This window comes from Oncorhynchus mykiss, chromosome 13, assembly GCF_057628025.1.
Source record: "Oncorhynchus mykiss isolate SJ-2025 chromosome 13, ASM5762802v1, whole genome shotgun sequence".
NCBI lineage: Eukaryota > Metazoa > Chordata > Actinopteri > Salmoniformes > Salmonidae > Oncorhynchus > Oncorhynchus mykiss.
Window position 1 is genome coordinate 72,238,057 of NC_143034.1, and position 27,716 is coordinate 72,265,772.

Below are 27,716 nucleotides of genomic sequence, written 5' to 3' on the forward strand. Positions count from 1 at the left end.
TTTACAAGGCATATGATACGTATTTTAATACCTTCATAAAGGTATTGACCATTTTAAATAATATTATTTAAATGTTCAGTGTATGATACACGTCTTAAAACAACTACAGGTGACATTATTGTGGTCATGTGGTCCAATGTAAACGATCACTCCAACACTGAACATGTAAAAAAAAATCTGTGTTCATATAGTTTAACATGGTTATTATTTACAGGAAAAAACTGGCTCAAACTGGTGTGTGTGTTACTTATTTAAATGTCATATTGTCTTATTAAACACAAAACATTTAGAACTGCTGTTCTTTCATCTGCTAACCTTAATTCGTCAAATCTGTCACATGTACATTTCATTCAGTGGAATTGAGTTTATGCAGAAGCAAGATTATTGTGTAAAGAATTAGACAAACATTCTACCGACAACAACATTTACAAACACCAAGAAGCCCAATAACAAGATCAGTGATTTCTAAATGAAAAGTTTTTACAACACAGTGTGGTGATTCATTATATTAGTGAATGACTTCAATGGTGTGTACTCATGAATATTTACAATCATATGTTTACACACTAGAGAGCTATTCTACATTGTTGCTCCAGTGCGTCTACCTGAACATGACCAGGATTAGAGTGAAACATCATGTTGTGTTTGACACAGGGACCACCTGACACAGGGACACTGAGGCGGCATCAAACCAAACATGAAACCCTGGATAGAGGGGCTCAGTGAATGTGGTGTAGAATGTGTACAGGTGGGTCAGTGAGTCAGAGGAGACTCTGTAGAAGGACAGAGTGCCGGCTGGCCAGTCCAGATACACTCCTACTCTGTGGGAGCTGGAGGATGGGACGTCTATGGTAGTGGGATTATCATTGTGCCAGGCAACAAAACTTTTGACAGAGTAAAACAGACTCCAGGACTTGTCATTCCATCCAATCCCACTGTCATTACCACTTCCTTTTCTGCTGATTCCTTTATAAGTCACTCCTATGTAAGCCCCTCTCCCACTCCACTCTGCCTCCCAGTAACAGCGCCCAGTCAGACCCTCTCTACACAGCACCTGTTTCCAGTCAAATCTCTCTGGGTGATCAGGATACGGCTGCTCCTCTATCCTCCATGTCACCTTTCTGTTCTCCTCAGACAGAGAGAGGTGTCTGTTTACTGTGTTTGGGTCCAGTGTGAGATCACAGGCATCTGATGGATGAAACCAGAGACATTATTAGAAATCATCAGCATGAACACACACATTTCTAAAGTAACACGAACAGGCCACACACATACAGACATTGTCAACGCAACACTTTCTAAACTTTTGTGTTCCTGATTTCTGCTTCTGTAGAACTACAGATTATATTTAATATGACCAAGTAAGTAATGATGGTGGTCTTTGACTTAACTTGAATTAAGACCTATTCTTAGTCATATTCTTCACAGCAGTCAACACTCACATTTTCTAAGCCCAGGTTTCATTGTGTACTCTCCACCATGTTCCACACTGTAGCGGTAAGCAGAAGAACATTGTATTGAGTGATACATATTTTATTGAGAGATACATGTGAACGCACGCACACACACACACAAACACACACCCACCAAGCATGTAACTTCGTCCAAGTGGTAGTAAGAATTTTTGTCTTAACTAGCCTGATAACTCAAACATGTCTGATATGAACATTGACATAAACCTTCTACATACTTGAGTTTCTCCAGTCTGCAGTGTGGATCCTCCAGTCTAGCAGAGAGCAGTCTGACTCCTGAGTCTCCTGGGTGATTGTAGCTCAGGTCCAGCTCTCTCAGGTGCGAGGGGTTTGACGTCAGAGCTGAGACCAGAGAAGCACAGCCTTCCTCTGTGACTTGACAGCCTGACAGCCTGCAAAGAGTAAAATCGTTTTAAAATAAAACTGCTATTCTTTGGCTGTGAAAATAGAGTGGCAGTATATTTTTTCAACATATTCAAATACTGTATATCAGCGTCCTGAAAACGTCCATATCTATTCATAAATGGGTGTACTGTATACGATAAACAAATTGAAATGATCAAAGTATTGCTTGTAGAGACAAAATGTATATTACAAATATTCATTTCTTATTTACAATACAAGTGAAGTGACTCCAAAATGACATTATTCACCATTCATTTTCTATTGGAAAACACAACCAAAACAAACAGCAAATGCATTCAACAAGTGTGTAGAGTAAGCTTGATGTAATCACTAGGGCAAGGAATATGGGACCAAATACTACACTTTTGGCTACTTTAATACACTATAAGTGAATTTGTCCAAATAATTACGACTTTATCAAATGGGAGAACTAGATATAGAAAAGTGCTTTCACTTCTAAACGGTTAAACAGATATGTATGAATACCTTTAAATAAAAGTTGGCATTCTGTACTGTGGCCTAATATGAAGCATTCAATCTGAAATTCAAAATGCTGCAACATAGGACCAAATGTAAAACTGTATTTATTATGGATCCCCATTAGCTGCCAAAGCAGCAGCTCCTCTTCCTGGGGTCCAGCAAAATTAAGGCAGTTTATACAATTTTAAAAACATTACAATATATTCACATCACACTGTGTGCCCTCAGGCCCCTACTCCACCACTACCACATATCTACATATCCACCGTATGTTATCGTGTATGTGTGTGTGTGTGTGTGTGTGTGTGTGTGTGTGTGTAAACTTCACTGTCCAAGCACTAATGGTGTGGACTATGTGTGCCTGGTAAACACATGTGGATCTGGTGAACAGTTACCATTTGTTGACCAAATACAGGAATACAGACCTCAGAGTCTCCAGTTTACAGTGGGGATTCTCCAGTCCAGCAGAGAGGAGCTTCACTCCTGAATCCTTCAGGTCATTGTTACTCAGATCCATCTCTCTCAGGTGTGAGGGGTTTGACTTCAGAGCTGAGAACAGAGAAGCACAGCCTTCCTCTGTGACTCCACAGCCTGACAGCCTGCAAAGATTAAAATAAATGTTATAACCATACTGCTATTCTTTAACTGTGAAAATAGAGAGGCAGTATATTTGTCAACATGTTCAGATACAGTTTATCAGTGTCCTGAAACCGTCCATATCTATTCATAAAGATGGCGTCGATGGAGATGGCAGTATCGCGGCTCTCAAGCAACTCTGCTGTATTTTGTTTGTGTACTATTGTTGACGTTTTTAGCTCAGGAGCTGTTTTGTGTCATAATTTACTCCCAGATATTAGAGCGGCGGTAACTCACGAGAACTTCCAGCATTACGACCTCCCTGGAGCGGATCCTTTGTTTACTTTCCCGAGAGCAATCGAGTTTATTCCAGAGCCTGACCCAAAACAACGGCAGCGAAGGCGAGGTACTCGAGGCAGTGTTCTGGTCCGACTCAGGAAACGTGCACACCACCCACCGCTCCCGAGTATTTTACTAGATAATGTTCAATCTCTGGATAATAAATTGATGAGCTCTGCTTCACGGAAACATCTCTCCTCTATATTATATATATATATATATTTTTTTATCTATATCTCTGACTCTGTAAAGCCAGTTGGATTCTCAGTACATTGCACAGACAGAAACAAACATCTCTCTGGGAAGCAGAAGGGTGGAGGTATATGTTTTATTATTAACAACTTATGGTGTAACTGTGATAACATACAGGAACTCAAGTCCTTCTGTTCACCCGACCTAGAATATCTCACAATTAAATGCTGACTGTACTATCTCCTGAGATACTTTTTGTCAATAATAGCCACAGCGGTCTATATCCCCCCCAAGCGGATACCACGACGGCTCTCAAAGAGCTTCACTGGATTTTATGCAAACTGGAAACCACATATCCTGAGGATGCATTTATTGTAGCTAGGGATTTTAACAAAGCAAATTTGAGGAAAAGGCTTGTGAAATTCTATCAACATACTTATTGCTGTACTCGCTCTGCTAAAACCCTCGACTATTGCTATACTACCTTCCAGAATGCATATAAGGCCCTCCCCCGCCCTCCATTCGGCAAATCGGACCCATGATTCCATCCCCTCCTATAGGCAGAAACTCAAACAGAAAGCACCTGTGTTAAGGACTATTCAACGCTGGTCTGACAAATCGGAATCCATGCTTCAAGATTGTTTTGATCACGCGGACTGGGATATGTTCAGAGTAGCTTCAGAATATTGACACACATACCGATACGGTGAATGAGTTTAACAGGAAGTGCATAGGAGATGTTGTACCCACTGTGACTATTAAAACCTACCCCAACTAGAAACCGTGGATAGACGGGAGCATTCGCGCAAAACTGACCAGGGCAAGAAGACTGGGAATATGGAAGAACACAAACAACGTAGTTGTTCCCTACGCAAAGCAATCAAGCAGGATAAACATTGGTATAGGGACAAAGTTGAGTCTCAGTTCAACAACTCAGAGTTACAGTGGCAGGGTCTACAGACAATCACGGATTACTAAAGGAAAACCAGCCACGTCGCGGACACTGACGTCTTGCTTCCGGACAGGCTGAACACCTCGCTCAGTCGCTTTTTTTAAATATATTTTTATCCTACCTTTATTTAACCAGGTAGGCCAGTTGAGAACAAGTTCTCATTAACAACTGCGACCTGGCCAAGATAAAGCAAAGCAGTGTGACAACAACACAGAGTTACACATGGGATAAACAAACGTACAGTCAATAACACAATAGAAACATCTGTATACAGTGTGTGCAAATTAAGTAAGGCGGTAAGGCAATAAATAGGCCAATAGTGGTGAAGTAATTACAATTTAGCAATTTACACTGGAGTGATATATGTGCAGATGACGAGGTGCAAGTAGAAATACTGGTGTGCAAAAGAGCAGAAAAAAAACAAAACAATTCAGGTTGGTAGTTGATTGGATGGATGGGCTACTTACAGATTGTGTACTGTGTACTGCTGCCGCGATCGGTAAGCTGCTCTGGCAGCTGACGCTTAAAGTTAGTGAGGGAGATATGTCACCAACTTCAGTGATTGTTGCAATTCGTTCCAGTCATTGGCAGTGGAGAACTGGAAGGGAAGGCGGCGTTGGCTTTGGGGATGATCAGTGAAATATACCTGCTGGAGCGCGTGCTACGGGTGGGTATTGCTATGGTGACCAGTGAGCTGAAATAAGGTGGAGCTATACCTAGCAAAGATTTATAGATAACCTGGAGCCAGTGGGTTTGGCGACGAATATGTAGCGAGGAACAGACAACGAGAGCATACAGGTCGCAGGGGTGAGTAGTATATGGGGCTTTGGTGACAAAACGGATGCCACTGTGATAGACTGCATCCAATTTGTTGATTAGAGTGTTGGAGGCTAATTTGTAAATTACATCGCCGAAGTCAAGGATTGGTAAGATAGTCAGTTTTAGGAGGGTAAGTTTGGCAGCATGAGTGAAGGAGGCTTTGTTGCAAAATAGGAAGCCGATTCCAGATTTAACTTTGGATCAGAGACGCTTAATGTGAGTCTGGAAGGAGAGTTTACAGTCTAGCCAGAAACCTACAGTTGAAGTTGGAAGTTTACATACATCTTAGCCAAATACATTTAAACTACATGTTTCACAATTCCTGACATTTAATCGTAATAAAAATTCCGTCTTGGGTCAGTTAGGATCACCACTTGATTTTAAGAATGTGAAATGTCAGGTAGCCTTCGGATAGCCTTCCACAAGCATCCCACAATAAGTTGGGTGAATTTTGGCCCATTCTTCCTGACAGAGCTGGTGTAACTGAGTCAGGTTTGTAGTCCTCCTTGGTCACACACGCTTTTTCAGTTCTGCCCACACATTTTCTATAAGATTGAGGTCAGGGCTTTGTGATGGCCACTCCAATACCTTGACTTTGTTGTCCTTAAGCCATTTTGCCACAACTTTGGAAGTATGCTTGAGGATCATTGTCCATTTGGAAGACCCATTTGCGAACAAGCCTTAACTTCCTGACTGATGTCTTGAGATGCTGCTTCAATATATCCACATAATTTTCCTCCCTCATGTTGCCATCTATTTTGTGAAGTGCACCAGTCCCTCCTGCAGCAAAGCACCCCCACAACATGATGCTGCCACCCCGTGCTTCACGGTTGGGATGGTATTCTTCAGCTTGCAAGCCTACCCCTTTCTCCTCCAAACATAATGATGGTCATTATGGCCAAATAGTTCTATTTTTGTTTCATCAGACCAGAGGACATTTCTACAAAAAGTGCGATATTCATCCCCATGTGCAGTTGCAAACCGTAGTCTGGCTTTTTTATGGTGGTTTTGGAGTAGTAGCTTCTTCTGCACTTTTCACACCAAAGTAAGTTCATCTCTAGGAGACAGAACGCGTTTCCTTCCTGAGCTGTATGACGGCTGCGTGGTCCTGTGGTGTTTATACTTGCGTACTATTGTTTGTACAGATGAGTCCCATGGTGTAACGAACCTCGTCGTCCTCTTCTGAGGAGGAGAAGCGCGAAGGATCGGAGGACCAAAACGCAGCGTGGTAAGTGTCCATAATGTTTATTTTAAAACATAAACTGAACACTACGAAATACAAAACAATAAACGTGAAATGAACAAAACAGTCCCGTGTGGCGACAAACACTGACACGGAAGACAAACACCTACAACCCAAAACTGAAACCCAGGCTACCTAAGTACGATTCTCAATCAGGGAAAACAATTGACAGCTGCCTCTGATTGAGAACCATACTAGGCCGAACTCAAAAACAAACATAGAAAAACAAACAGACTGCCCACCCAACTCACGTCCTGACCATACTAAAACAAAGATAAAATAACAGAACTAAGGTCAGAACGTGACACATGGTGTTTATACTTGCATACTATTGTTTGTACAGATGAACGTGGTACCTTCCCCAAGGATTAACCAGACTTGTGGAGGTCTACAATTTTTTTCTGAGGTCTTTCTTTTGTTTTTCCCATGATGTCAAGCAAAGAGGCACTGAGTTTGAAGGTTTCGCTTGAAATCCATCCACAGGTACACCTCCAATTGACTCAAATGATGTCAATTAGCCTGTCAGAAGCTTCTAAAGCCATGACATAATTTTCTGGAATTTTCCAAACTGTTTAAAGGAACAGTCAACTTAGTGTATGTAAACTTCTGACCCACTGGAATTGTGACACAGTGAATTATAAATGAAATAATCTGTCTGTAAACAATTGTTGGAAAAATTACTTTTGTCATGCACAAAATAGATCCTAACCGACTTGCCAAAACTATAGTGGTTGAACAACTACTTTTAATGACTCCAACCTATGTGTATGGAAACTTCCGACTTCAACTGTAGGTATTTATAGTTGTCCACATATTCTAAGTCAGACCCGTCCAGAGTAGTGATGCTAGTCGGGAGGGCGGGCGGGTGCGGGCAGCGATCGGTTGAAGAGCTTTGAGGATAATACAGTGCTACCGATGCGGCCCGCTACCAAAGACTGTGGGCTCTCCATCTCCATGGCCGACATGAGTAAAACATTTAACTTCTTGGCGCACCCATCCCGTTAGCGGGATCATTTTCGTCAACATCCGCTGAATTGCAGAGCACCAATACAAATTAAACTACTAAAAATATTTAATTTTCATGAAATCACAAGTGCAATATAGCAAAACACAGCTTAGCTTGTTGTTAATCCACATTGCGTGTCAAATTTCAAAAGAGCTTTACAGCAAAAGCAATCCAAGTGTTTATGTAAGGACATCTCTCTCAGCAGACAAAACATTACAAACAGCTAGCAGCAAAGTAGATTGGTCATGAAAGTCAGAATAGCAATAAAATGAATCGCTTACCTTTGATGATCTTCGGAAGTTTGCACTCCGAGACTCCCAGTTACACAAATAAATGTTCCTTTTGTTCCATAAAGATTATTTTTATATCCAAAATACCTCCATTTGGTTGGCGCGTTATGTTCAGTAATCCACAGGCTCGAGCGGTCATGATGGGGCAGACGAAAATTCCAAATAGTATCCGTAAAGTTCGTAGAAACATGTCAAACGTTTTTTTTAAATCAGTCCTCAGGTTGTTTTTACAATAAATAATCGGTAATATTTCAACCGGACCATAGCTTTTTCAATAGGAGAGAGAGAGAAAATGTCTGCTCCAAGCTGTTGCGCATACAAAACCCTGCTGGCACCCAGCCATCCACAGACGTGATGTGATCGTTCTTGCACATTTTTCAGAATAAAAGCCTGAAACTACTTATTTTCCACCATAATTTGCAAATAAATTCATTTAAAAAATCCTACAATGTGATTTTCTGGATTTTTTTTTCTCATTTTGTCTGTCATAGTTGAAGTGTACCTATGATGAAAATTACAGGCCTCTCTCAGCATTTTACGTGGGAGAACTTGCACAATTGGTGGCTGACTAAATACGTTTTTGCCCCACTGTATGTCTAAAGACTGTTCACACCATGTGGAAGCCATAGGGAAAGGAATCTGGTTGATATCCCTTTAAAAATGGAGGGAAGGCATGTAATGGAACAGGGAGATTAATTTCTCTTAGGCACTTCCTGGTTGGATTTTCCTGCAATATCAATTCTGTTATACTCACAGACAATATTTTGACAGTTTTGGAAACTTTAGAGTGTTTTCTATTTGATGCATTTTCTAGCTTCTGGGCCTGAGAAACAGGCAGTTTCATTTGGGTACGTTTTTCATCCAAATCAAAATACTGCCCCCTACACTCAACAGGTTTTTTTTTTTTTTTTTTATTTGACCCCCTTTTCTCCCCAATTTCGTGGTATCCAATTGTTGTAGTAGCTACTATCTTGTCTCATCGCTACAACTCCCGTACGGGCTCGGGAGAGACGAAGGTTGAAAGTCATGCGTCCTCCGATACACAACCCAACCAAGCCGCACTGCTTCTTAACACAGCGCACATCCAACCCGGAAGCCAGCCGCACCAACGCGCCGGAGGAAACACCGTGCACCTGGCCACCTTGGTTAGCATACACTGCGCCCAGCCCGCCACAGGAGTCGCTGGTGCGCGATGAGACAAGGACACCCCTACCGACCAAGCCCTCCCTAACCCGGGCGACGCTAGGCCAATTGTGCGTCGCCCCACGGACCTCCCGGTCGCGGCCGGTTACGACAGAGCCTGGGCGCGAACCCAGGGACTCTGATGGTACAGCTGGCGCTGCAGTACAGCGCCCTTAACCACTGCGCCACCCGGGAGGCCCACTCAACAGGTTTTAAGAGTGTTAATCCTCGCAAGGATGCCGGCCTAGATGGCATTTCTAGCCACGTCCTCAGAGCATGCACAGACCAGCTGGCTGGAGTGTTTACAGATATATTCAATCAATCCCTATCCCAGTCTGTTGCCTCTTTACCTAAAAAAGCTTAAGTAATTGAACTAAATTACTATCGCAAAGCTCTCCAGATGGTGGTGCGGTCTGGCCAACGCATTACCGGGGGCGATCTTCCCGCCCTTCTGGACACCTACAGCACCCAATGCCATAGGAAGGCCAAAAAGATCATCAAGGACATCAACCACCCAAGCCACTGCCTGTTCACCCCGCTATCATCCAGCAGGAGAGATCAGTACAGGTGCATCAAAGCTGGGACCGAGAGACTGAAAAACAGCCTCTATCTCAAGGCCATCAGACTGCTAAACAGCCATCACTAGCACATCAGGGAGTGGCAGCCTATAGACATAGATTAGGAAACACTAGCCACTTTAATAATGTCTCCGTATCTTGCATTACTCATCTCATATGTGTAAACTGTATTCTATACTATGCCACTGTGTCTCAGTCCAATGCTGCTCTGACATATATGTATATATTCATAATCCATTCCATATTTAGAACTACCTGTATTTTAGGTATATGTTGTGAAACTGTTAGATATTACTTACTTACACCTGCAATAACATCTGCTAAAAACGTGTATATGACCAATAACATTTGATTTAAATGGATGTATCATTACTAGACATTACAAATGATCAAAGTATTGCTTGTAGACAGAAATATGAAGTACAACTATTTGAGTAGACTATCCAGACCAGTTTAAAAAGCAGTATCAGTCAAAAAAACTGAGGTATCAGATTTAGATTGTATTGAGTATACAGTCCACACTAAGGTTGTTTCCGACATTTAAAAAAAAACATTTGTCGACCGAAAGTCATCTGTTCTTTCAATCAATGATTGAGACGGCCTACCTATAGGCCTACATTGACAGGAGTGCTCCAAACAAAAGACAATTACTACATTGACAAAACTCATAAATGGAATGAAATAAACCAGAACTTTGTCTCACAAGTTTAGCATAGGTTGTGCACTATGAAAACAATGTATCCACTCTGACAATGAGAAGGGGAAGACTGAAATAATAATATTGAATATAGTAAAATAAATTACAGTAACAAACATTGTAGATTAGACATAAGAATTAACGGGTAAATGTACTACTGGTGATATATGTAACGGGGAATTGATTAACAATCAAACTGTTATCACTTGTTGACAAAATACAGGAATACTGACCTCAGAGTCTCCAGTTTACAGTGAGGATTCCCCAGTCCAGCAGAGAGCAGCTTCACTCCTGAATCCTTCAGGTCATTGTTACTCAGATCCAGGTGTGAGGGGTTTGACATAAGAGCTGATACCAGAGAAGCACAGCCTTTCTTTTTGACTCCACAGCCTGACAGCCTGACAAAGAGATCATGATTTCACTAAACACACTGTTAATTTAATACCAGTAGTGTAGAAGGACAATGGCAGACGAATTTGGTTTATTCTCTCAAACAACATATAGATTTATCTTCCGTCTCCTACAATTGTATGGTCATATTGTTATACTAATGTGAACATTAATGCATTGATTCAATATGTTTTTTAATATAATATTACACACATATTATTACATATTTTTCTCTAAACTGAATATATATAATATATATATATGTTTTTCAATGTAGTTTTTCAATATCAGTTCTCTAAATGGAATATTTCTTCCTGATGATTAGTACTTAAATGTCATGTTTGTACTCACAGAGCAACTCTGGAGGCTTTGACCACTGGCAGCAGCCTCAGCAGACCTTCCTCTGATCTGGAGTATTTCTTCAGGTCAAACACATCCAGCTCTTTTTCTGAAGTCAGCATCACAAAGACCAGAGCTGACCACTGTGCAGGTGACAGTTGTTCACTGGAGACACTTCCTGATCTCAGGTAGCTTTGGATCTCCTCCACTAGAGAATGGTCATTCAGTTCATTCAGACAGTGGAACAGATTGATGCACCTCTCTGGAGAGGGATTCTCCCTGATCTTCTCCTTGATGTACTTGACTGTTTTTTCATGGCCCTGTGAGCTGCTTCTTGTCGTTGTCAGTAGACCTCGTAAGTGCTTCTGATTAGACTCCATTGAGAGGCCCAGAAGGAAGCGGAGGAAAAGGTCCAGGTTTCCCGTCTCACTTTGTAATGCTTTATCCACAGCACTCTTGTAGGAAGTAACTTCAGGCTTGTCTCCGAACAGAGCAGAAAAGTACCTGGATGTTGATTGCGGTTTGGCCATTAGATTATCATTGTTGTTGATGAATGAGAAGAACACATATACAGCAGCCAGAAACTCCTGAATGCTCAGATGCACGAAGCAGTACACCTTGTCCTGGTACAGCCCACATTCCTCTTTAAAGAGCTGTGTGCACAATCCTGAGTACACGGAGGCTTCATTGGCCTCAATGCCAGCCCTTTTCAGGTCTTCTTGATAGAAAATCAGATTGCCCTTGACAAGCTGTTGAAAAGCCAGTTTTCCCAGTGACAGAATGCTCTCTTTATTACAGTGTGGACCTGTCTCTTCTTTCCCAAGATACTTTTCATTCTTCTGTTTGGTATGGAACTCCAGAAGGTGTGTGTACATCTCAGTCAGAGTCTTGGGCATCTCTTCTCTCTTATGTTTCAGCATGTGTTCAAGGACTGTTGCAGAAATCCAACAGAAGACTGGAATGTGGCACATGATGTGGAGGCTCCTTGATGTCTTTATGTGTGAGATGATTCTGCTGGCCAGGTCCTCATCATCACTGAATCGCTTTCTGAAGTATTCTTCCTTCTGTTGGTCATTGAACCCTCGTACCTCTGTCACCTGGTCAACACACCCTGAAGGGATCTTATTGGCAGCTGCAGGTCGGGTAGTTATCCAGAGGAGAGCAGAGGGAAGCAGATTTCCCTTGATGAGATTTGTCAGCAGAACATCCACTGAGGTTGACTTTGTGACGTCACAACAGATCTTGTTCTTTTTGAAGTCTAGGGGCAGTCGGCACTCATCCAGACCATCAAAGATGAACAGGACTTTGTACTTGTCGTAGTTGGAGATTCTTGATTCTTTGGTTTCCATTGAGAAGTGATTGAGAAGTTCAATCAAAGTGTGGTTTTCCTCTTTCATCAAATTCAGCTCCCGAAAAGGGAATGAAAATACAAATTGGACATCCTGATTTGCTTTTCCTTCAGCCCAGTCCAGAATGAACTTCTGCACAGAGACTGTTTTTCCAATGCCAGCGACTCCCTTTGTCAGCACAGTTCTGATAAGTTTGTCTTGTCCAGTTAAGGGTTTGAAGATGTCGTTACATTTGATTGCAGTCTCTGGTCTTGCTTGTTTCCTGGTTGTTGTCTCAATCTGTCTCAGCTCATGTTCATTATTGACCTCTCCTTTTCCACCCTCGGTCATGTAGGGCTCTGTGTAGATCTTATTGAGAAGTGTTGGGTTTCCTTGTTTAGCAATTCCCTCAAATACACATTGAAACTTCTTCTTTAGATTAGACTTGAGTTCACGTTGGGAAATCACAGCAATCTCATCTGAATGAAGAAATAACACAACACAAAGGATATTAATATTAGGTCTGTTTTAATGCCTACATTATTGTAGGACTTTGTTATGAAGTTGTAAAATCATAATAATTCATTCTCTTAACTTCTTTGGGGTAGGGGGCAGTATTGGGTAGCTTGGATGAAAAACGTGCCCAAATTAAGCTGCCTACTAATCAGCCGTAAAAGCTAGAATATGCATACAAAAATGTGGGTAGAAAACACTCTGAAGTTTCTAAAACTATTTGAATGATGTCTGTGAGTATAACAGAACTCATATGGCAGGCAAAAACCTGAGAAAAAATCCAACCAGGAAGTGGGAATTCTGAGGTTTGTAGTTTTTCAACTCAGCCCCCATTGAAGATACAGGGTGATATTAGTTAGGTTTCACTTCCCAAGGCTTCCACTAGATGTCAACAGTATTTAGAACCTGTTTTGAGGATTCTACTCTGAAGGAGGCGCTCATAAGGGCTCTGAGTGAGTGGTCTGGCAGAGTGCCACAGCCTAGGTCTGGCGCGCTCACGTGAAAGGTACCTACGTTCCTCTTCATTTGTACAGACAAAGGAATTGTTGGAACATTAATGAAGTTGTATGTTATAAACATCCTAAAGATTGATTCCATACTTGGTTTGGCATGTTTCTACGGACTGTAACGGAACTTTTTGAACTTTTCGTCCGACTTTCGGCGCGACCTGAACGCGCTTTTGGATTTGTTTACCAAACGCCCTAACAAAAGAAGATATTTGGACATAACTGATGGACATTATCAAACAAATCAAACATTTATGGTGGAACTGGGATTCCTGGGAGTGCATTCTGATGAAGATAATCAAAGGTAAGTGAATATTAAAAATGCTATTTCTGAGTATTGTTGACTACCCACTACCCTATCTTTTTGGCTGCTTTGTTGTCTAAAGGCTGTACTCAGATTATTGCATGGTTTGCTTTCTCCGTAAAGTTTTTTTAAAATCTGACACAGCGGTTGCATTAAGGAGAGGTTTATCTAAAGTATAATAGTCTATCTTTATCAATGTTTATTATGAGTATTTCTGTAAATTGATGTGGCTCTCTGCACAATCACTGCATGTTTTAGAACTACTGAACGTAACGCGCCAATGTAAACTCAGATTTTTTTATATAAATATGAACTTTATCAAACAAAACATACATGTCCTATGAGTGTCATCTGATGAAGATCATCAAAGGTTAGTGATTCATTTTCTCTCTATTTCTGCTTTTTGTGACTCCCCTCTTTGGCTGGAAAAATGGCTGTGTTTTTCTGTGGCTTGGTGGTGACCTAACAATCGTTCGTGGTGCTTTCGCTGTAAATCCTTTTTGAAATCAGACACTGTGGCTGGATTAACGAGTATTCTATCTTTAAAATGGTGTAAAATACTTGTATGCTTGAGGAATTCTAATTATGAGATTTTTGTTGTTTTGAATTTGGCGCCCTGCACTTTCACTGGCTGTTCGGGGGGTTCCGCTAGCAGTCCTAGACAGGTTAACCTCCTGTATAAATGTGTCAATGTTTTCATAATGCAGTACTCCCTGGTTTAACTGATTATATAATTATTGATGGTATTATTAATGTTGTCTCTCCTCTCTCTCCCTCTCTCCTTTGTCTCTTCCCTCTGTCTAAATTAATCAACACAACACATCCATGCTGTTACTTGACGAGGTCACTAGGTGTTGTGTTAACCCATTTGTTCCCAATACTAATATAAACTAGATCTACACCTGCATATCTCAGCCCAAAGACCCATACGAACCAGGTCTGTGGCTATGTCCCAATGCTCTCATAAACCAGGTCTACCCTAGTGAAAGAGACACTAACAAATATTTGTTAAATTATTACACTAATTTAGTTTATTGGTCTATACATGGCCAATTCCCCCTGAAATAACAAAATCAATTCAAATGTATTTATATAGCCCTTCGTACATCAGCTGATATCTCAAAGTGCTATACAGAAACCCAGCCTAAAACCCCAAACAGCAAGCAATGCAGGTGTAGAAGCACGGTGGCTAGGAAAAACTCCCTAGAAAGGAAAAAACCTAGGAAGAAACTTAGAGAGGAAACAGGCCCTGAGGGGTGGCCAGTCCTCTTCTGGCTGTGCCGGGTGGAGATTATAACAGAACCAAGATGTTGAAATGTTCATAGATGACCAGCAGGGTCAAATAATAATAATCACAATGGTTGTAGAGGGTGCAACAGGTCAACACCTAAGGAATAAATATCACTTGGCTTTTCATAGCCGATCATTAAGAGTATCTCTACCACTCCTGCTGTCTCTAGAGAGTTGAAAACAGCAGGTCTGGGACAGGTAGCACGTCCGTCAAAAATCACCAATATAAACATATGTAAAGGCTAATGGATAATGTTAAAATCAATTGTAACATCATCTTGATCTAGTATATCCATACCCCAACTCGGCTGAGAAAAGAATGTTGTATCTTTATTTCTAGTTTCCTGCAATTCTACACATTTTGCTATCATATTTTATGTATCATTTGATATGTTTTGGGGGCCCCTAGAGGTCGGGGGCTTCTTGATGATGTCACTAGGTGTTGTGGTTATGATGCTACAATATGGAGTTACACAGCTAAAACTTTTAAATGTTTGTTATAAAACAGCATTCAACATGAGGCAGACAGCTCTTACCTTTATACAGTGTGTCTCTGGCACTGCTCTCCTGCTTCTCATCTTCAGCGTCCACCACGTCCTTATCCTGTTTATGACTCTCAAAGCCTTGTGGGAGTTCTGGACTAAGAATCCTCTTGAACATCTTCATCTCGTTCTTCCGTTGGTTTCTGTGGTCAAAACATGAGATTACATCTCATCCAGCACACACACACTCAGGGAGGGAATGTTATGTTTGTTTAATATTTTGGATCCACTTTACATGCCGTGCAGGTTATAAGGCCTTCATAAAGCCTTTATAAACACTACATAAGTGTCACAAATCATCTATAACCGTATGTCAAGCTCTATAAAGTGTTCATGGCATAACTGTGTGACATACCCTCCAATGTCAAATGTGACATAACCCACTATGTCAAATATGATATAAACACGTGTTTCATAAAAGGTGGCATTAGCATCGCTTAATAAAGGCTTTATAAATCAGGATAGTGAGCTCTATTCCCACGATCACTTTAAGGTTGGAACTAACATGCAGTACCTCCAGCAGGAAGGGAGGCAAGAAACATTGCAGTATGTCCGCCAGCTCAGGAACAAGCTACACTATTCAAAGCCCTGTGTAATGTTCAGCACATTGATGGACTTAAAACTTAATGTATGTGTATTGTTAAAAACGTATAGTTTAAACATATCTTTAATGTTTATTTATTTCAGTTGTTAGTGAATTTCCCTAAGGGTTATTACATTGGTGTTTACATCATTAAGCCTTTATGTACGTGTTATGAATGACCAAATGTGTCCGACTTCATAGTAAGTACAGCATCATATGATAAAGCATTTATGAATATGTTATGAATGATTAAAGGTGTCTCACTACAAAGGAAGTATTACAGGACACTACATAAAGTGTCAATAAGCATGTTATTAATGTTCTGCTGATTTATGACAGTCCTCTGATGATCCATAGGTTACAGTAGGGTGTGAGAGGTATCTAAATGGGTTGATGGACCTGCAAAGCTTGCATTTGTGTCTGTTTGTGTGTGTGTGGATGCGTCTATGTCAGAGCCAAGATGATTTCCCAACCTGGGAAAGGGGATACCTAGTCAGTTGCACAACTGAATGCATTCAACTGAACACATTTAACCCAAACCCTCTGAATCAGAGAGGTGCCGGGGGCTGCCTAATCGACATCCACGTCTTCGGCACCCGGGGAACAGTGGGTTAACTGCCTTGCTCAGGGGCAGAACAACAGGTTTTTACCTTGTCAGCTCTGGGATTTGATCCAGCAACCAACACTGTAACCACTAGGCTACCTACCGCCTCGAGACTACCACACCAGGTATTACTCTTCTGTTCCCATGGAGACCATGGCTTGATTACAACCTGTTACAATGGTGCTAACATTTTGTGGCTGAGCTTTCAGCGGGGGAGTGGGTGAACGTGTCAAAGACCTGACTGGACCCAGTACTGCACGGTTTGGCTCGTTTTTGTTGTGTGCATGTTTGTGTTCTGAGGAACATGTGATTTGGTTCCAGAAGAAAGACACCTTCAATTTATTTTAGGTTGGAGGCTTTCATCAAGGTAAGTGTTTCTTGGTGTAATGTCTTCCCCAGGCTATTGCACACACAGTACATACACTGACCATACAAAACATTAAGAACTCTTTCCATGACAGACTTACCAGGTAAATCCAGGTGAAAGGTATGATCCCTTATTGAGGTCACTTGTTAAATCCACTTCAATCAGTGTAGATGAAGGGGACGGAGACAGGTTAACTGATTTTTAAGCCTTGAGACAATTGAGACATGGATTGTGTATGTGTGCCATTCAGAGGGTGAATGGGCAAGACAAAATATTTAAGTGCCTTTGAACGGGGTATGGTAGTAGGTGCCAGGGACACTGGTTTGTGTCACCAACTGCAACGCTGCTGGGTTTTTCACACTCAACAGTGTCATGACTCTCTCCTTGGTGAGGATCAAAGGTGTCAGATCAGCTTGGACAAATGGCTGACAGATAGCCGGTTTTGACACCTTAACACATGGTCATAAATTGTGTGACGCAAAAAGGGTCTTTCTTGCCTGCAGTATTGGGAAAGGAATCTGCTGTGTGTAGAGAGAGACTTTCCGCCAAAAGCTTTTTTTTTATTTAAAAAAAAAAGGTAAACATTGTAACATTTTTCCTGACTTCTGAATGTTCGTAATGTTCAGTGGGGAGCTCAAGAATAATCATGACATATTGTTTATTATTTTGTGACGTCATTAAAACGAAATAACTAACTCTGAAAGGGTACCCAGTCTACCTGTCAAGTTTACATCTAAATGTTGTATCAAATATATGATTAAGTATAAGAGTACTTTTGTGAAGATAGCAATGTGATTTTAGCCTTCTAATGAGATAATTGTTTTAATATAAACTTTTGCCCAGTCAGTAACCATGCCCAAGGTAGCACAGACAATGTGTCGGCGTGATGGAACGCCCCCTTTTTATCCGAGTATAAAAGCCTTCGTAACAAAATTTACATCGGACCAGCTGACGTGAAGTGCAAGCTCAACGTTACAAATGGTTGAACCTCTACAGACCAGGAAACGTGAGACGTTAGTCCACACGTTTGAAATGGTGAGAAACTCAAACTCTCAATCTCTACACAAGAAGAAACTCACTAGACCGTAGCATTACCAGTCTACAGCTGGCATGTAAAGTAGCCTAGAACATTTGACTATAGACACAAGGTGGGAAGGACAATCCCTCTCAGACAACCGTTGGTACATCTGAAGTATCTATTCTAACGAACACTCCACTCGAAGACAAGCTGAATCTCACACCGAAGTGGGATTGGACACTCAAACCCTTTTTGAGAAAGTGGTTCAACAGAGAGACGACGATCAAGGACAGCGACGCGTAAATATATACGTTGCATTTCTTATCCGGATGAGCGGTGGTTAGGGTGCTAAGTATTATTTTTTCCATGAGCGTAGTTTCCAGATGTTACAACGATAGTTTGAATCTCTGACTCTCCCTTTCTGACCACTCCCCCTTTTATAACCAAGCAGTCATGCTGTTGTTAGTCCAGTATGGACCTGTTTTCATTGTATATTCATTGTGGTTATGTCACATTTGACATTGGTGGTTATGTCACAGTTATGCCACATTTATGAACCCATTATAAAGAATGACATACGGATATAGATGCTGTGTAACATATTCATGTAGTGCTTATGAAGAAGGCATTATGAAGGCTTTATGAAGGCTTTAAGAAGGCATTATGAAGGCATTATGAAGGCATTAAGAAGGCATTAAGAAGGCATTAAGAAGGCATTAAGAAGGCATTATAAGCTACACGTGATTTATAGTGGGAAAAATATGGTGTTAGGACTATGAAAATTTATAAAAAGGACAAGCCTGTGGATAAGGAAAGCAACAAAAATGTATGGGAAAATGGGAGAGGAGAAATTACTAGACAGTGCTGTTTAACTCACTGATCATGACCCATGAGCTCTTGTTACCTTTTTTCAGTAGATAAACATCCCTTTCTGAAGTCTATAGGTAGTCCCATAGACCTGTCACTGTTCATGGACACACAGCTGTCTGTTCTCTCCTGCTTGATTGGGCTTCAACACAACCGAAACAAACATTACTACAGTCTCTCATTTACTCTGAACTCAGATGGGGAAAATGAGAAGCTTTTACTGTTTAAAGAAATTATGAAGGAAATTTGTTTTTGTTCCACTGTCTAATCATGGCATGGGGTTGATCAATGACGCCTTGACGGTTTCCACATTTTGTTACGTTACAGCCTTATTCTAAAATGGATTACATGGATTTTAGCATTTTCCGTCCGTAAGAAACTGGGTCAAATGAACTGGGTCAAATGAACTGGGTCAAATGAACTGGGTCAAATGAAGATAAAGTGCATTTATCTGAAGATATCTAGGTGAGACAACCACATTCGGGAAATCTTCAGACTCCTTGACTTTTTTCGCATTTTGTTACGTTACAGCCTTATACTAAAATTGATTCAATAAAATATTTTTCCTCATCAATCTACACAAAATCAAATCAAATTTTACTTGTCACATGCTCTGAATACAACAGGTGTAGTAGACCTTACAGTGAAATGATTACTTACAAGCCCTTAATCAACAATGCAGTTTTAAGAAAATACCTACAAAAAAGTAAGCGATAAGAATAACAAATAATTAAAGAGCAGCAGTAAATAACAATAGCGAGGCAATATACAGGGGGTACCAGTGTCGAGGTATTGAGGTAATTATGTACATGTAGGTAGAGTTATTAAAGTGGCTATGCATAGATAATAACAGAGAGTAGCAACGTTGAAGGGGGGGGGGGGGGCAATGCAAATATTCTGGGTAGCCATTTGATTAGCTGTTCAGGAGTCTTATGGCTTGGGGTAGAAGCTGTAACCCATAATGACTAAGCAAAAACAGTTGTTTTTAGAAATGTTTGCACATGTATTAACAATAGAAAACAGAAATACCTTAATTACATAAGTATTCACCCCTTGCCATGAGACTTGAAATTGAGCTCAGTTACATCCTGTTTCCATTGGTCATCCTTGAGATGTTTCTAGAGCTTGATTGGAGTCCACCTGTGGTACATTCAATGGATTGGACATGATTTGGAAAGGCACACACCTGTCTATATAAAGGTCCCACAGTTGACAGTGCATTTCAGAGCAAAATCCAAGCCATGAGGTCTTGAGACAGCTAAGAGACAGGATTGTGCCGAGGCACAGATCTGGGGAAGGGTACCAAAAAATGTCTGCAGCACTCAAGGTCACCAAGAACACAGTGGTGGGAAGCATGGTGGTGGCAGCATGTTTTTCAGTGGCAGGGACTGGGAGTCTAGTCAGGATATAGGGAAAGATGAACTGAGTAAAGTACAGAGAGATCCTTGATGAAAACCTCCTCCAGAGCACTCAGGACCTCAGACTGGGGCAAAGATTCAACTTCCAACAGGACAACAACCCTAAGCACACAGCCAAGACAACGCAGGAGTGGCTTCGGGACAAGTCTCTGAATGTCCTTGAGAGGCCCAGCCAGAGCCCGGACCTGAACCAGATCGAATATCTCTGTAGAGAGCTGAAAATAGCTGTGCAGCGACCATCCCCCTCCAACCTGACAGAGCTTGAAAGGATCTGCAGAGAAATATTGGTGAAACTCCCCAAATACAGGTGTGCCAAGCTTTAAGCATCATACCCAAGTAGACTCGTGACTGTTATCGCTGCCAAACAAAGTACTGAGTAAAGGGTCTGAATACTTATGTAAATGATTTATTTTTTTATATATCATTTACATTTGCAAAAATGTCTAAAAACCTGTTTTTCTTTGTCATTATGGGGTATTGTGTGTGGATTTATGAGGAACAAAAACTATTTAATCCATTTTAGAATAAGGCTGTAACAGGTAACAAAATTTGAAAAAAGTAAAGGGGTCTGAATATTTTCCAATATATATATACAGTGGGGCAAAAAAAGTATTTAGTCAATTGTGCAAGTTCTCCCACTTAAAAAGATGAGAGAGGCCTGTAATTTTCATCATAGGTACACTTCAACTATGACAGACAAAATGAGAAAAAAAATCCAGAAAATCACATTGTAAGATTTTTTATGAATTTATTTGCAAATTATGGTGGAAAATAAGTATTTGGTCACCTACAAACAAGCAAGATTTCTGGCTCTCACAGACCTGTAACAACTTCTTTAAGAGGCTCCTCTGTCCTCCACTCGTTACCTGTACTAATGACACCTGTTTGAACTTGTTATCAGTATAAAAAGACACCTGTCCACAACCTCAAACAGTCACACTCCAAACTCCACTATGGCCAAGACCAAAGAGCTGTCAAAGGACACCAGAAACAAAATTGTAGACCTGCACCAGGCTGGGAAGACTGCATCTGCAATAGGTAAGAAGCTTGGTTTGAAGAAATCAACTGTGGGAGCAATTATTAGGAAATGGAAGACGTCCAAGACCACTGATAATCTCCCTCGATCTGGGGCTCCACACAAGATGTCACCCTGTGGGGTCAAAATGATCACAAGAATGGTGAGCAAAAATCCCAGAACCACACGGGGGGACCTAGTGAATGACCTGCAGAGAGCTGGGACCAAAGTAACAAAGCCTACCATCAGTAATACACTACGCCGCCAGGGACTCAAATCCTGCAGTGCCAGACGTGTCCCCCTGCTTAAGCCAGTACATGTCCAGGCCCGTCTGAAGTTTGCTAGAGAGCATTTGGATGATCCAGAAGAAGATTGGGAGAATGTCATATGGTCAGATGAAACCAAAATATAACTTTTTGGTAAAAACTCAACTCAGCTGAGTTGCATCCAAAGAACACCATACCTACTGTGAAGCATGGGGGTGGAAACATCATGCTTTGGGGCTGTTTTTCTGCAAAGGGACCAGGACGACTGATCCGTGTAAAGGAAAGAATGAATGGGGCCATGTATCGTGAGATTTTGAGTGAAAACCTCCTTCCACCAGCAAGGGCATTGAAGATGAAACGTGGCTGGGTCTTTCAACATGACAATGATCCCAAACACACCGCCCGGGCAACGAAGGAGTGGCTTCGTAAGAAGCATTTCAAGGTCCTGGAGTGGCCTAGCCAGTCTCCAGATCTCAACCCCATAGAAAATCTTTGGAGGGAGTTGAAAGTCCGTGTTGCCCAGCAACAGCCCTAAAACATCACTGCTCTAGAGGAGATCTGCATGGAGGAATGGGCCAAAATACCAGCAACAGTGTGTGAAAACCTTGTCAAACGTTCTGTAAGTCTTCACCTCTGTCATTGCCAACAAAGGGTATATAACAAAGTATTGAGATAAACTTTTGTTATTGACCAAATACTTATTTTCCACCATAATTTGCAAATAAATTCATGAAAAATACTACAATGTGATTTTCTGGATTTTTTTTCTTCTCATTTTGTCTGTCATAGTTGAAGTGTACCTATGATGAAAATTACAGGCCTCTCATCTTTTTAAGTGGGAGAACTTTCACAATTGGTGGCTGACTAAATACTAATTTTGCTGTCCCCTCAAAATACAGCCATTGATGTCTAAACCGCTGGCAACAAAAGTGAGTACACCCCTAAGTTAAAATGTCCAAATTGGGCCCAATTAGCCATTTTCCCTCCCCGGTGTCATAGGACTCATTAGTGTTACAAGGTCTCAGGTGTGAATGGGGAGCAGTTGTGTTAAATTTGGTGTCATCGCTCTCCCACTCCCTCATACTGACTGGTCACTGGAAGTTCAACATGGCACCTCATGGCAAAGAACGCTCTGAGGATCTGAAAAAAAGAATTGTTGCTCTACATACGGTGGCCAAGACCATACAGCGATTTAACTGGACAGGTTCCACTCAGAACAGGCCTCGCCATGGTCGACCAAAGAAGTTGAGTGCACGTGCTCAACTTCATATCCAGAGGTTGTCTTTGGGAAATAGATGTATGAGTGCTGACAGCATTGCTGCAGAGGTTGAAGGGTTGGGGGGTCAGCCTGTCAGTGCTCAGACCATACGCCGTTCACTGCATCAAATTGGTCTGCATGGCTGTCGTCCCAGAAGGAAGACTCTTCTAAAGATGATGCACAATAAAGCCCGCAAACAGTTTGCTGAAGAGAAGCAGACTAAGATAATGAGACCATTGATGAGACCAAGATACATTTATTTGGTTCAGATGGTGTCAAGTGTGTGTGGCGCCAACCAGGTGAGGAGTACAAAGACAAGTGTGTCTTGCCTACAGTCAAGCATGGTAGTGGTGATGTTCTGGGGCTGCATGAGTCCTGCCGGTACTGGGGAGCTACAGTTCATTGAGGGAACCATGAATGCCAAAATGTACTGTGACATACTGAAGCAGAGCATGATCCCCTCCCATCGGAAACTGGGCCGCAGGGTAGTATTCCAACATGATAACGACCCAAAACACACCTCCAAGACGACCACTGCCTTGCTAAAGAAGCTGATGGTAAAGGTGATGGACTGGCCAAGCATGTCTCCAGACCTAAACCCTATTGAGCATCTGTGGGGCATCCTCAAACGGAAGGTGCAGGAGTGCAAGGTCTCTAACATCCACCAGCTCCGTGATGTCGTCATGGAGGAGTGGAAGAGGACTCCAGTGGCAACCTGTGAAGCTCTGGTGAACTCCATGCCCAAGAGGGTTAAGGCAGTGCTAGAAAATGATGGTGGCCACCCAAAATATTGACGCTTTGGCCCCAATTTGGACATTTTCACTTAGGGGTGTACTCACTTTTATTGCCAGCGGTTTAGACATTAATGGCTGTGCATTGAGTTGTTTTGAGGGGACAGCAAATTTACACTGTTATACAAGCTGTACACTCACTACTTTACATTGTAGCAAAGTGTCATTTCTTCAGTGTTGTCACATGAAAAGATATACTCAAATAATTACAAAAATGTGAGGGGTGTACTCACTTTTGTGATATACTGTATATACATATTTCAAATCTATTAATTAAAAACCTGCGAACAGTAATATTTAAGGTATATATACGCAATCATTTCTGATGGATTTTTTTGGGGGGATTTAGTGTTTTGGAAAAAAACAATTAATAATGAATATATTGTCATCTCACCTCTTAGCTTTGGTGTCATGTTCCCCAGAGAGACTCATTTTAGAGGCAGGGCCCTCCTCTTTCTCCACAGAGAGACTATTTTTAGAGCACTGAGCCCTAAACAGAGATCCAACATGTTGGTTGTGGTTAACACAGTGACAACTAATTATTGAATGTCAATTGTTCTCTTTCATTATATCTTTGAGAAATACAACATTTACTAACAGACATATCGAAACAGTCAGGTGATTTAATTCAATCACATTAACATGTAGTTGTGACGTCACTTCTCCTTGGTAACAGTCAATAATAATAATAATAATAATAATAGTCACTGTTAAGGTAGTTAACAATAATAATAATAGTCACTGTTTGTTAAGGTAGTTAACAATAATAATAGTCACTGTTTGTTAAGGTAGTTAATAATAATAATAATAGTCACTGTTTGTTAAGGTAGTTAACAATAATAATAATAATAAGTCACTGTTTGTTAAGGTAGTTATAGACAGTGGGGAAACACAAAGCCATGTCTCACACTTATTTGTATTCATTAAAAGTAGGCTATTTATTGTCTTTCAATCGGTTCTTTTCTAAACGCATCTGAGAATGTAAACAGAAGGGCTAAAATGGGCATGATTGATCCATTCAGAAAGGTTTTTTGCAACAAGTAAGATGTTATATTATGTAAAGTAGGCTAGGTTATAATGTATAATAGCGGTTTGTTAGTGATATGCAGATGGAGGTCTATACCTCGGTTATAGCTACATATCATAGATGACCAACCTGTTCAGATCAGTTCACATAACGTTATAGGCATAACAGTACTAGGACAGAGAATGTAGCCTAGGCCTGATATTGTTCAAAACATTTCCAATGGAGGCCATCAGGTCGGTATGCATGATAAGCAGTTGTGTATTTCTTTTTAGATGAGGGAGCGCAACAAATATGTATATTACGTTATAATTTCCTCAATCAAAGTCTGTCAGGACAGATGTAGCCTATTGAATAGTGTATCATTGCAGGGCTCTCCAACCCTGTTCCTGGAGAGCTACCCTCCTGTAGGGTTTCACTCCAACCCAGTGGCGGATTTTTGGAAAAGGTGACATGTACAGCCGCCCAGAGCGGTATCTTGATGGGGGCAGCACGGGTCACCCGCACCAACAAATGTTTTTATAACAATAATAAATATTCGGAATGGTGACATTTGCGTGATCGGTTTTCTATCGCTCACTTGCACGTTACGTCAATGACATCATGTCCCGGTTTGGGACTGTGGGTCAATTAACCTTGTCGGAGTGGGTGCCCTGATTCTAGTTTGGTAGCGAGGCAGGCTGCTGCCTGGGAAGGTCTCCCAATCAGAAGTACGAGATGGGGAAGGGGGGGCGGGGGTAGGTTGACCTCAGGTCTCCCCTCTGGAAGCCCGAGGTAGGGGGTGCGGGGAATCTATCAAATAGCGCATCTCTAACTTTGTACAGTACTAATGCAATTAGTTGTGCAATTTAGTTTGTGTTTTTCTTGTTTGAAGTGCAATAGTGTAATAATCAGGTTCTCTTCTTTATAAGTGTGTTCTATTTGTGTATTTGTGTGATAGACAAAACACAAATAAAACTAAATTGCACAAATCCTATTTGTCTTTGTTATTTATTTTTGATATTTATGAGTGTTATTTTTAAAAATATTTATATATTTAAACAGTTTTAAATGTTATGATAATTTATTTGTTTTGTTACAAATGTCTGAATAAAAATTACAGTATTTGTTTGTTGGCTTGGTGGGGGGGGGGGGGGGGGCGCTAAAGGGGGAGGGGGGAGGGGGGGGGGGGTGTCGCCCAGGGAGCCATACAAGCTAGAACCGCCACTGCTCCAACCCCAAATGTAACTAACCTGATTCATCTTATAAACAAATTATTTAAATCAGGTGTGCTAGTTTTGAGTTGGAATGAACAGAAAGGTAGCTCTCCAGGAACAGGATTTGAGAGTGCTGTTACAGAATATGCATAAAATACATCCTACAATTGCACTTCTGCCCGCAAGATAATGTTACAACATGCTTTTATATTTGTAATACCCTCAAACACCAAGTCAGGCATAACTCATTTCAAAATAGGCCATCATCACTGTCAATCATGAATGATAATTCTTCATGTTTTACTGGTGAAATTGCATCTGAATAACAATTATTTCTCAGTTACAATGGAATAGCCTATCCATTTCGATCTTCTTGAATTGCAGTTTCGAGAGATAATTAGAGCAGATTGTGTTCACAAAGTATAAGTCTTTGTATTTTGTTTCAATCAAAGCATATATCCTGGCTAGTGGCTCTGTTGAGTTTTGGCGCATGAGAGTATTATTCATCTTCAGCTAACCATCCTAAAATCTTAATAGAAATTAGGTGTTTGAGTTGTATCCGCGACGTTATAGACCTACTATATTATTATAGTCGGTTATGTTACGTAAAATACAAATGAATCGCTATGTGATCTTGCAAGACATTGATTCAGCTTTGATCTAACTTGACTAAACCAGCAACATTGTGAGAAGTGATCATCTTCTATTTGTAATAATAATAATAATAATGAGTAGGACTATTAGGAATAGGCAATCGATATTGATGAATATTATTTTAAATGATTGGATCGCCATTCGTGGATCTAAAAGTACTACGCTAAATAAACTTTGGTTTGATTAACTTGAACACATGTTTACAATATTCCTTATTGCAGAATAAAATAAAACAGATAAGTTAACAATCTATTCATATAATACATTTGCATAGATTTAAATAATTAAATCAATTGACCAAGTAGTGAACATAAGTCATTACGTAGAATTGCAGGAAATTCGTTTTAAAACCGCCATAACAATCAAGCTTTTCGTGTGGTGCCTTCACGCATCTCAATAAACTATAACCTAAATGCATTATTACTTCCAACTTGGCCCAATTTACATTACCAATTTCCCACGCTGACATACCAAGGTAGAACCGGCCCTGCATCTCAAACAATAGCCAATTTAAGCAAAATTTCCCAAGCAGGGCTATGGGTGTCCTCGGCAGAACAGAGTCACTATAACCAAGTGGTCACATATCGTTCTGGGTTCCACTGCACAAGAGGGGGACGGTGAAGTTTTATAAACATCAAGGCAGACACGGTGAATTTAGTTTTTACTGCAATTGGCCAAAGTTGTCAAGGCTCCAACGGGCCTCTGCAATGCACACACGTAGCCTACAGTTCTTTATCATTCTCGCCAACGCCAGAGAGAAGACAAGGAAGAAACAACCATTTACCTACCTCTAGGTTGCAACATATTTGTTTTGTCATGATATCTTTTTTCATCGAATTTTTGTGGTAATTAAATGTCATTTATTTAGAATTTATACGATTGATTTTTTCGTGTTCTCAGATAAGTGATCATAGCTCAAACCTACTATTGAATGTCTGACGACGACCTAACTTTATACTAGTTTTTAGGTAGCCTCTAGACTTACCAGAGTCGGCTTCTTTCAATACGTTTATCAGACATCTAATGTTGCCGAGACATGTGCGCCACAGTTTCAACAGCCATTTTGTAGATGCGTTAGGCTCCAAATAGACTTTCAATTTCATATCAGGAAACAGTGTTGCCAACTAATTTTCAGGGAAAGTTGCTAGAGGCAGATAGACTTGTTGCTGAATGACATTGTGATGTCGTTGCGTGATGGCGTCATTACGTAAT

The 27,716-nt window shown here is 40.9% G+C and overlaps 1 protein-coding gene across 4 annotated transcripts; it reads right to left on the reverse strand.

The window, feature by feature from the left end:
- LOC110514005 (NLR family CARD domain-containing protein 3) lies at positions 1-27,716 on the reverse strand. 4 transcript variants are annotated; one of them, XM_036939264.2, is made up of 10 exons: positions 27,490-27,716; positions 24,025-24,120; positions 18,920-19,024; positions 15,438-15,586; positions 10,973-12,767; positions 10,465-10,629; positions 2,783-2,956; positions 1,691-1,864; positions 1,443-1,489; positions 1-1,188 (listed from the first exon to the last, which is right to left on the reverse strand). In XM_036939264.2, exons 1-10 carry the CDS (start codon positions 27,522-27,524, stop codon positions 635-637), a joined length of 3,294 nt encoding a protein of 1,097 aa, XP_036795159.2. In that variant the 5' UTR covers positions 27,525-27,716; the 3' UTR covers positions 1-634. The 4 variants fall into 4 exon arrangements, with proteins under 4 accessions (XP_036795159.2, XP_090053578.1, XP_090053577.1 ...); XM_090197452.1 differs by having other exon boundaries at positions 18,920-20,022; positions 27,490-27,676; XM_090197451.1 differs by lacking the exon at positions 18,920-19,024.